Below are 12,043 nucleotides of genomic sequence, written 5' to 3' on the forward strand. Positions count from 1 at the left end.
GACCGTGCAGGCGAATCCCCGCCTTCCATACGGATCGCCACCTGCCGTCCGTACGCGGATATGTGGCGATCCGCATGAAATTGGACGGGGATACGCCTCCTCCATGGTGGGAGCAGCCCCTGCATTCGATGGTCGCCGAACATCGAATGCAGGGCCGCACGCTCCACCAGGTCCCGCAACACAAGACCACACGGACACTTGTCCGTGTGAAATCTTGTATGGGGGCGGGCAGCTGACATCCGGCGATGTCAGATGCCCGCCCCGTACCCACGCGTCACGGCCTCATTACCATGCATACGCCCCGCGTTTGCATGGGAACGCCCATGAAACGCGGGGCGTATGCATAGGGTAATGAGGATAAGTAGCCCCTCACGCCCCTCTACGCCCCCTGTGCGGCGTATAGAGAATCCTTGCGGCAAAATCGCCTGCACATGCGCAGAGTGACCTCTGCACATGCGCAGAAGATAAACATCGGCGGCCCGTACGCAAGCGGGAATATCCGCATCGATCAGAATAAGGGCCATAGTGAGGTGTGCTGATGGCCATCACAATGGGGTGTACACACGGAGAGATTTGTGCTTAAGATCTAAAGGTGCCCATACACGTTGAGATATGGGGCTGTACTTTTTGTGCTTTAAAATGTGCCATGCGATTCTGGCACTTGTAGGGGGATGCGATGCGCTCCCCCTACATGTGCAGGTGTGATGTGATGCGATCCGATTTATTTTTATTTTTTAAAGTTGATAGCTACTAATGTACTGATGCGATGCAATGAAGCACAAAAAGTACTGCATGCAGATACTTTTTGTCCTTTACAACATTGTACCTGCGGGGACGCGCATCGCATCCCCGCAGGTACACGGTGCGTTTATCGCACATGAGATGCGTTTTGTACTTTAAAAGTACAAAACGGATGCAATAATCGCAACGTGTATGGGCACCTTAAGCAATCTAGACAGATCACTTGGAGAACAGGCAAAATATTGCCCCATGTGTATAAACACTGCAATACAATTAAACCACATTTCACACCTCTCATCGTATGTTTTGACAAATACTGTAATCGGGATACTCTCCTGTCATTTATAAACATAACTAAAATGCACTTTATTATTAGACATCAATTTCTTACTACAAAAACTAACTAAAGTAGTAAAACATAAAAAAAATAGCTTAGAAACATATACTGGCCCCTAAATGGCTGATAAAATGCTTTATTAACCTTAAGTCCCGTACACATGGAGCAATAAGATCGCTGAGCAACATTGGCTTAATGATGCTCAGCAATCATATTGCTCAGTGTCCCGTTTTCATCAGCGACCACAGATGGTCGTTGATAAAAATAAGACACTGCCTGTAGAAGCTGCTGGTTGCAGGATCATGCTCATCTGACCTGCGACCACCCCAGGGCCGGTTGTGGGAGCGTGCTCCCGGCGACCCATACACACGGGGATATGGATGCTCAGCAACCATATCTCCGGCGATTATGGCAGAAATTGCCCCGTGTGTATGGGGCTTTAATGATACAATGACAAATAAAAGCTGTCCTTTATCAATAGAAAAACTAGATCAGTGTTAAAATCACAGCATACAGTATATGAAAGCAACAACAGCTTATGGAGACCATTAAACAAAGATGGCCACGCGGGATATCTGCACATACCCGCGTACTGTTCCTGTCTCATGGTAGTTAACTTGGATGAACTTCCCAAAGCGACTGGAATTGTTGTTCTGTGACGTCTTAGCATTTCCGAAAGCCTGAAACATACAAAGAGAGGTGAGAAAACTATTAAAGAGAAGCCAGCAACCGTTAATACAAAATATGTCGCACAAAAAGTAAAGATCATATACAGTACATGGGTTCGTAGTGTAGCTAGATCTGCCATGTAAAACTGGACACATGAAATGTTCATAAGTTTGGTTGTACCAGAGTTGGCTTAAATGTCTGCAGTTTTACCCATGAACAACATTAATACACCAATGCTTAAGTATTACCGGTATATATAGTTTCCAAATGATAAATGGCTGACCTGGTGACTGTGCGGTTCATAAATAATATGGCAGTTGTAGTTTCCTTGTTACATGTACATTAAAAGTATGTTATAATGTCCAAACACTTTTACTTCAACATTCTTGAAAAAAACAGCAATAGATATATTCCTACTGGGGCGTGGACTGCCAGGGGCAGTTTGCCTTTTGTTTGGCTGAACAGACAAAGTAAACTAACACTGCCCAGCCCAGTACTCAGTTTCTGTTACCCCCAGCCTGTAATCTCTGCTCTCAGCTTTTTAACTCTAATTCCCACTGTTAACTATATGCTTCCTTCCTCACAACTTGTTGACATGTTTAATTAGGAGAACTTACAAGTATTAGTATGCTTTCATTTACTGCTCCTTCCTACACAAACACCTTATATTACAGAACAATACTTGAATAAACCTGACCTTACAAGTGGTGAATGATTAAACCATGTGGAGACTAGCCCCTTATACAGTCCAAATCTCATGTCCCCCCTCGCAAATGGTCTCAAATATAACCAACCAACAGTCTATGATCTGGAAACTATAATATGACTTTGATGTCTATGGTTTATGTACTTTAAGATGTTAATAGGCACAGTACATTAATACAGTATTTTCTCTATGGAGTCTTTAAAGGTAAAAAAATGTTGCTTTATTGAGTTGATTAATTGTTTGATATTGTTTTTGGAAATAAGTTAATACAACTTGATTGTAATTTTCTTCCAATATTAATTCATAATTATATTGATCCGTTGTTGCGGGGCTACTAAAAGACTTGGGGCGCAAAGGCCGGTGCCTACTATGCCTATTTGGTAATCTGGAACTGCCTACAGTGCATCCACATTTTGTTATATTACAGCCTTATTCCAAAATGGAATAAATAATTTTTTTTCCTTCAAAATTCTAATACCACCATTCACAATACCCCATAATAACAACATGAAAGAGTTTGCCCTGAAGCCACTCCTTTGATATCTTGGCTATATGCTTAGGGTCGTTGTCCAGCTGAAAGATGATCCTTACCCAAGTCAAGAGCATTCTGGAGCAGGTTTTAATCCAGGATGTCTTTGTACATTGCTGCATTCATCTTTCCCTCTATCCTAACTAGTCTCCCAGTTCCTGCCGCTGAAAAAAATGTCCCCACTGTATAATGATGCTGCCATACACATGCTTCACTGTGGCCTGGTGATAGTTTCCTCCAAACATGACACCTGGCATTCACACCAAAAAGTTCGATCTTTGTCTCATCAGACCAGAGAATTTTGTTTATCATGGTTTGAGAGCCCTTCAGGTGTATTTTGGCAAACTCCAGGCAGGCCGCTCTACCATACAGGCCTGACTGGTGGATTGCTGTAGAAATGGTTGTCCTTCTGGAAGGTGATCCTCTCATTAGAGAGGAATGATGTAGCTCCGACAGAGTGACCATCGGATTCTTGGTCACCTCCCTAACTAGGGCCCTTCTACCCACAATCGCTCAGTTTAGACGGCCAGCCGGCTCTAGGAAGAGTCCTGGTGGTTCCAAACTTCTTCCATTTACAGGACCTTTGAAGCAGCAGATATTTTTCTGTACCCTTCTCCAGATTTGTGACAATTTCTTTGACTTCATGCTTGGTTTGTGCTCTAACATGCACTGTTGATTGTGGGACCTTATAAAGGCAGGTGTGTGCCTTTTCCAAATCATGTCCAATCAACTTAATTTATCACAGTTGTAGGAACATCTCAAAGATTGTTTGTTTTTTATTTTTAATAAATTAGCAAAAATCTCCCAAAAGCTTGGGAGGGAAAAATGAATTTATTCCATTTACGAATAAGGCTGCAACATAACAAAATGTTGGAAAAGTGAAACGCTGCGACTACTTTCCAGATGCACTGTATATGCTCTTTTTTGCCACTGCAATTTACCTCTGGATGTTATGCCAAGCATAACCCCCATACAACACAACCACTGACATAAATGTATACATAAACAGGCAGATTGCACTCTTTACAGTGGTTGAGTTTTACTAACAAGTGACAAGAGTAGCGGCTCAGGTGCCCGTATACAAAAGGGAGATCAGAGCTTACCTACTTATCAGTGATGGTGTACATATTAATATTGGCAACTTTGAGGGCCATGGAGGTGCATTTGTTCTTCCTACTCCTGTTAAAATGATATTCTGTATGCAATAGCAATTATATGTCAATCAAGGCAGAAGCAAAGCCATGCAAAAGAACTCTAACTGCGATTGCATAATTTGCATAATCTGGCCTCTCTAGTAGCTGCGATCCTTCTTGTCACTGATGTATGTATGCCCAGAAACCACCAGCCAAATGGCCATGACATGCCTGCATTTGCCCGCCCACTCCCCAAACGCTGACTTCCTGTCAATCATGTTGTGGCTAAAATCTCGCTGCGACCACACTAATGAATCAGTCACTATGTTTGACCATTGCGGCTCATATGCACAAAAACATCAATCAATATGCATACAAAACCCTCTTGTGTCTGCACCTGAATGACCCACCAGTATACCTTTTTTTGTGTTAAGTGTATAAATGAAGAGTTTCATTGTATTTAATTGGGAGCTATGTATTGGATGGAGGTCTGAGTGCATGGAAGGTATTACAGGGACAGTGTAATTATAAGTGTTGCTTGTGGGAATCAATCCTATTTTATTTGGCTCATTTTGTGCCGGATTAGAGAGTTCTGTACATGGATGTGCGTCTTAATATGTGGTAAAGGCAATTTGGGGACTGTAAGTTTTGTGTGTGTGTGTGTGTGTATATAACTAGAGGCATACTGTGGTGGGATACCGATTTGTGAGTTTCCACATGATTCTACTAGACTGTTTGACACAGTAGATTTCTCACCTCCAGTACTGGTCCAGCTCCTAATATTATCTGTTCGACCCCACTGGCATAACCTTTCTGGCTGAGAGCTGTCAAGTGGTGGATTAGAAAGTTGGTACTTTGGGTCTTTCCAGAACCAGTCTCCCCAGAGATAACAATGCACTGATTTCGCTGTCGGCGGAGCATAGCATGGTATGCAGCATCTGCTACTGCATAAATGTGAGGCTCGCGTTCTCCCAGCCTTCGGTTGTCATACATCTTCACATACTTAGGGTTATAAATTGGTAAGAAACGGAATGGGTTAACTGCCACCAAGATGCTTCCCACATATGTGTAGATCTTTTCCTGACGGAACCGTGTACGAAGAGTCTCAAGCAGCGCCCTCTCACTGAGGTCTGGCAAACCACAAAGGTCTTCACATTCTGGTCCCTGTTCCTGAGGAAGAAAACCCCTTTCAACCATTCTTCGGCGTTCCTCTGTCACTCTCAACCAGGATTGGAGACTGCCGTAGTGGATGGAACCATCCACATTTTTCTCCCTCAGGAGAAAGCGATAGTCCTCTCCAGAACCACGAGCCTCTAGGGCAAGTCTGGGCCACAGCATCATGCGCTGAACAGGACAATCGGTAGGGTTAAGTATCCACTCTTCTCCACCAAACTCCTTGACCTCTGCCAACACATAGCACTTCGCTCTGTCCAAACGCAGTGCTGTAATGACAGCATCAATGACATCAGCAGCTGTGGTGTGCCAGCGGGCAGGCACTGGGCAGTAGATGACCTCTGGTGAGATGCTGCCAGGGTAAACCTGCAGGGTGAACTCTTCATCCAGTAGACGGCGGCGCCCACCACCACCCCCCACCTCAGACATGGCGGGACTCCGTGTCCCATCAGAAGGAGTGTGGACGGTTCCCCGTCAGTGGGGGGACACCTGCAAAAAAAAAAAAACACAGTACATAGTAAGTTTTATGTGAAAATGTTGGACACAATTGAAATAATTATTTTAAAAAAACACATTGCAAAGTAAATATCCAAACAACATGCAAAACAAATGATACAGTTTTAAAGTTACTTAAGTAATTCGATTTAAAAGAATAATGCAACAGAAACACCACCACAAATTTGTCAGGATTTGGGAGACCAATCTGCTTGTTTACTCTTTCCTAAATCTACTGTGAAGTAAACTTGCATAAAGTCTTAAGGTAGATAAACACAAAGAGGTATTCGATCAGTCCAGTTTTTACATCTCGGGGAGAAAAAAACTGAACTAATTCGACGCTTGAAAATGTAATTGTAGGTTTTTTCACCCTTATTATAGTAACTTGTCTTTTGTTGCCCTTTTTTGGGGGGCGAAAAAGGATTAAAAACCAGGCCCACTATTTTGCTTGAAAATAGACATAAAATCAACATGTCATTTGAATGGGTCAAAATTCAACCTTAAAAAAATTACGAAAAAATAGGATTTTAATACCTACCAGTAAATCCTTTTCACAAAGTTCATATGGTATACTGGGTTCTCAATACATTGGGGAAGAAGAGGTCCTCCGCAGGAGACAAGCACATAGAACTCTTTACAGTGGGTGTACTGGCTCCTCCACTCTACTTCCTCCTCCTCCAGTGAGGTGAGATTAATACCAGCACACCCTTAAACATTTATAACTGGTAAATAAAAAACAGTTAACAACTACACTACAAGCAAATATCACCTAAGTGACAACATAGGCAACAAGCCAAAATACGTCACACCCTGAAGTGACAACCAGATGCAGTAGAACTCCGCACAGAGGTGGGTTCCCACTATACCATATGAACTGTGTGAAAAGGATTTACCGGTAGGTATTAAAATCCTATTTTCACTATCATTCATATGGTATACTGGGTTCTCAATACATTGGGGATGTCCCAAAGCTTCCAGAAAAGGGGGGGGCGGGGGGTACGTGCGGAGACTGCTGCAGCACCGCAAACTGGGTATTCCCTTTGGCCAGGGCATCAAATTTGCAAAGCTTTAAAAGTGTGTTGAGTCGACCACGTAGAAGCTCTGCAAAAGTGTGTAGAGCCGACCAAGTAGAAGCTCTGCAAAAAAGTGTGTTGCCTACACACCCCGAACAGCCGCCCAGGATGCGCCGACCTCTCTCGTGGAATGAGCCTTCACAGAAGATGGAACCAGTAATTCAGGCACTCAATAATCCTGACAAATCATAGCACAAATCCAATGTGCAATAGATTGTTTTGAGGTCGGCAAACCCTTTTTCTGGGCATCATAAAGTACAAAAAGACAATCAGTTTTGCGTAGCCTGGCCGTTCTACCAACATAGGCCTTTGAGTGCTCGAACCACATCCATGGATTCCGGAATCCCAGAGTGACCCACACTAGATGGAACCACAGTAGCCTGGTTCAGATGGAAAGCCCAAAACAACCTTCACCAAGAACTGCTGTTTTGTTCTCAGTTCTGCCCTATCTGCGTGAAACACCAGATAAGGACTCCTGCAAGATAAAGCACCTAACTCTGACACGAGTCTAGCTGAAGCCAGAGCCAGAAGCACCACAGTCTTCCATGTGAGGTACTTCAAATCAGTTGACGCCAGTGGTTCCAACCAAGACGACTGCAGGAACTGTAAGACCACATCAAGGTCCCAGGGAGTCGTAGGTGGCACAAAGGGGAGTTGAATCCTCAAAACCCCCTGGAGAAAGGTCTGTACTTCCGGAATGTTAGCCAATTTCCTTTGAAAGAAAATGAAAAGAGCCGAAATCTGTACTTTCAAGGAACTGAGAAGTAGGCAAAGGTCCAAGCCTGACTACAAAAATCGTACAAAACGATCCAGTTTAAATTCCGCAGGTGGAAACAAATTAGTTTCACACCAGGCTACATACTTTCTCCAGATCTTATGATAATGGTAAGCCATCACCGGTTTCCTAGCCTGGGTCATGGTGGAAATGACAGAAGCATGAAGGCTAAAATCTGCTGCTCAACCTCCAGGCCGTCAAACGAAGCCACACTAAGTCCTGGTAAACAAAGAGCAAGTAGACTACGAGAGGTAGATTCCACAGGGTCCCTACGACCATGGCCTGAAGATCTGCGTACCACACCCTTCAAGGCCAGTTTGGGGCCACCAGAATCGCATCCACTCCTTGGCTTTGAATTCTTTTTAGCACGCGAATTATCAAGGGAATGGGAGGAAACAAATAAACCAGGTTGAACGACCAAATTGTCGTTAGTGCATTGATTGCCACTGCCTGAGGGTTCCTGGACCTGGAGCAATACTTGTCCACCTTTTTGTTGATCCTGGATGCCATCAGGTCGATCTGTGGTAATCCCCACCGATACACAATCTGCGCAATCACTCTCCTGGGTGCAACTCATGACGAGTCCACCTCCCAGTTGTCCACACCCGGAATGAATATGGCCATGGCGTGAGCCTCTGCCCAAACCAAGATCTTGGATACCTCCCTCATGCAGGATTAGTCTTTGTCCCCCCCCCCCCACACCTGTTGATGTATGGAACCGTTGTTGCATTGTCCAACTGAACCTGGATTGCCAGTCTCTGCAACAAGGGGGCTGCCTGCAGGAGCACATAATAGAGAGCTCAGGGTTCCAAACAGTTCATGTAAAGTTGGGACTCCCACAGAGACCATTTTCACTGAAAACGTCTTCCCTGTGTCATGCTCCCCAGCCGAGGAGGACTTTTGCAGGTTCAAAATCCACCCGTGCGAAGACAGTACCCGCATTGTGGTGGTGATAACTGCCCTCAACAGTTCCTCTGTTCTCGCCTTTATCAGCAGATCGCCCAGGTATGGAATAACATTTACCCCTTGAGCCCTTAGCAAGGACATAATTTCCGCCATCACCTTGGTAAAGATGCGCAGAGCCGTGGACAGGCCGAAAGGAAAGGATTGGAACTAGAAATGCTCGTTTCGGATTGCGAACCTGAGGTAAGCCTGGTGCGGATACCATATGGGAATGTGAAGGTATGCGTCCTTCACTTCCAAGGACACTAAGAACTTCCCTCCTTCGAGGCCGGCCACAACAAACCTCAGAGACTCCATCCTGAACTTGAACACCCTCAAAAAGGGGTTCAAGGATTTCAGGTTGAGGATGGGTCTCACCGAGCCGCCTGGCTTCGGTACTACTAACAGGGTGGAGTAATACCCTTTTCCGGAACAGGTATTATAACCTGGGAGTCCTGCAGCTTCTGTACAGCTTGCCTGAGGACCAGCTGATCCCTTGTCGCAGCCGGGAGCTGAAAGAATCTGTGCGGCGGCAACCTGTCGAATTCCAGCTTGTAGTCGTGCAAAACAATACCCCCGACCCATGGACTGAGGCAGGTATCCTCCCACACCTGGCTGAAAAACGACAGCCGTGCCCCCACAGCGAGTAGATCTCATGGTGGGTGTAGTCATGCTGAGGGCTTAAAGGGGTGCAGTTCCTGAGCTGCGGTCTGATGGTGTAGAGGACCCAGACTTTCTGAATTTACCACGCATGCCTCTGTTAGCTTTAGAGCCACTTCTCGCCTTAGGGCGAAATTTTCCGGTCCGAAAGGACTGCTGACTGGCCTGAAAAGGGCCATCTGGGCTGGCTAGAGGCAGTTGGGAGAAAAGTGGATTTTCCGGCCGTAGCCTTAGAAATCAACTCATCTAGTTCCTTACCAAACAGGCATTCTCCTGTGAATGGAAGGTTCTCTACGCTACACTTGGAGTTAGCATCAGCAACCCACTGACGCAGCCACAGAGCCCTGCGAGCAGAAACCATCATGGCTGAGTTACGCACATTATTATCACCCACTTCCTTTTGTGCGTCACAAAGCACCTTAGCCACATCTTGTAGGTCACGGAGTGAACCAGCCACCTTGGCCATTGACATATCACCCAGCAATCCCTCTTGGATTTGGGTCGCTCAGGTATGAATGAACTTTGTCATCCAGCAACTAGCAAGTACTGGGCCCAAAGCCACCCCACTGGCCGTATATATAGACTTGAGGGTACCGTCTAGTTTTTTATCCACTGAATCCTTAAGTGTGGAAGTCCCGGACACTGGGAGTACCATCTTTTTTGACAAATGGGACATGGAAACATCTACCGCTGGAGGCTCCTCCCTCACCCGCCTTCCGGCGACATATAAAGGGGAAAGTGGACTTAAAGCATTTGGACACTTGAAATTTCTTTTCAGGATTTTTCCAAGACAATTTGAAAGCATCTTCCAAATCAGCCTGTTCAGGGAATACCACATCCTGCCTTTTTGAGATACAAAAAAGGATCACCTTCAACAGGTGCAGCCAGAGGAAGGTCAAGGACTTCTCTGATGGCTAAAATTAAAGACTCTCTCCTCCCCTTGTGAAGTAGATGCAGGGGCAAACTTAGTGCTGCAAATCATACAGGTTAACTTTGTAACCATCTTATAAATGTTATCATCCCAAAACACACACACACAGGAAACCCCTAACAATCAGTCAGTGTGAAGTGTATAGAAGCTATGTGCAGTCTCTAACACTTATAATGTGTACCCAGAAATGCTTAACAAGCAAGTTGGGAAAGGAGATATTGGGGGAACCAGCACACCCTTAACCTGAGCGCCTAGATTGAGGAGCTGGTTAGCAGTAATAGATATAAATACACAGAGTAAATATCTATATAAGTATGCAAGGCTATAAACACTGTAATGAGTGTTTTCTAAGCTCAATTTCACTTGCTGCCAGCACCGCTGAGGAGTGTCTGCTGCTGTATAATGGCGCCCAAAGCATGCAGAGAAGCAGGGAATTGGTGCCAGAGAGCTGTGTTCCCACTCTGCCCTTTACAATGGTGCTGGAGCTTTTACTAATCTTTATACTGGCACTGTTGCTATTCCTAGCAAACACATTAACACCTGTCCTGATGGTCCAGAGGCAGTGTAAAGCATCCAGTGTGGACAGGGGGCTTTGCGGTTCCTGTGCAGGGACACCGCCGCCGCCATCATGCCGCACATCAACCGTGGTACCCCACTAGAAGGGACTCTGGGTAACACTCACAGCAGACATCTTCGGACTGAGCCAGGGGTATGTGGCAAGCTGGGGGTGTGAAGGGCTGCAGCGCAATGCCCACCACGACTATCACCCATACAGGACAGTGGTCCTGCAGCAGGAACAGTTCGGTACCTTGAAAGGCCAGCAACTGTAACCCTCCCCTGGTTTACCGCGAAGCAGGGAGCTGTTTAGTCCAAAACAGGCTCCCCAAAATAACAAACAAAATTAAATGAAGAAAAACTCTCTCAAGGAGCTCTGTAAGTGCAGCCTCTCCGAGGGCACATTTTTCTAAACGAAGGTGAAGGAGGAAGTAGAGGGGAGGAGCCAGTACACCCACTGTAAAGAGTTCTATGTGCCTGTCTCCTGCGGAGGACCTCTTCTTCTTCAATGTATTGAAAACCCAGTTTACCATATGAATGATAGTGAAAGGGTACATTTTCGTCTAGGTGAAAAATCGCCATCAATTGAATACCCACCAAAATAACTTGCAATAGATACTATGGCTTTAACAATTTCCTCAGATCGAGCAGCATGCATGCACTAGAGCAGCGGTTCCCAACCACTGTGCCGCGGCACACTAAGGAGCCCACCCAGGATAACCATGGTGGGTGCTGAGCTCCTATCACTGCAGTTGCTGCAAGCTTTCAGCGTAGCATGGGCGGAGCAGTGTGTGAAATCACTGTGAGGCAATGTGTGACATTACTTGGGTTGCCAATGTATTTGTATTATTCTGGGGGCCTGTATGTTTTATTACTGTGGGGATCAGTGTATGTGTTGTAATTTTTCCATTGGGGCTAATGTGTGTGTTGTTGTGTTTTTTGTTATCCCCGTGGGGGACGGATGGTGTGCCTTGGCAATTTTAAAGTCTTGTCTAGTGTGCCGTGAACTGAACAAGGTTGAAAAATCACTGCACTAGAGGATGTTGTTTACACTGGAAAAAGGACAAAAACAGTCATTCAGACAAAGTTGTTAAATCGCTGAGAGAGATTCGCTCACAGATGGCTCTCCAGCTGTGTGCAAATTTGCAGCAGATGACTTTGGTTTGCCCTGAAACAGGTCCAGACAGATATGCATTTTTCTAGTTACCCCCCAAATAATGAATACAGTACTGTACCTTTCGCTCATTTTGCAAATCAATTCTTTGGGTGTGCTATTGCTTATCAATAACTGCACATGCAAAGTGTGCTCTTGCAGCATGCACAG

The 12,043-nt window shown here is 45.3% G+C and overlaps 1 protein-coding gene across 8 annotated transcripts in view; it reads right to left on the reverse strand.

Moving 5' to 3' along the window:
* MYO9A (myosin IXA) overlaps positions 1-12,043 on the reverse strand; it is a 131,819-nt gene that overhangs the window by 82,112 nt on the left and 37,664 nt on the right. For all 8 annotated transcript variants that reach the window (XM_083183537.1, XM_083183534.1, XM_083183536.1 and 5 more), the window contains exons 2-3: positions 4,872-5,777; positions 1,664-1,758 (exon numbers count right to left, since the gene is read on the reverse strand). In XM_083183537.1, coding sequence (XP_083039663.1) covers positions 1,664-1,758; positions 4,872-5,717 — 941 coding nt within the window. In that variant the 5' untranslated portion in view covers positions 5,718-5,777. The remainder of the gene's footprint in view (positions 1-1,663; positions 1,759-4,871; positions 5,778-12,043) is intronic.

Source organism: Crinia signifera, chromosome 4, assembly GCF_055691185.1.
Source record: "Crinia signifera chromosome 4, ASM5569118v1, whole genome shotgun sequence".
NCBI lineage: Eukaryota > Metazoa > Chordata > Amphibia > Anura > Myobatrachidae > Crinia > Crinia signifera.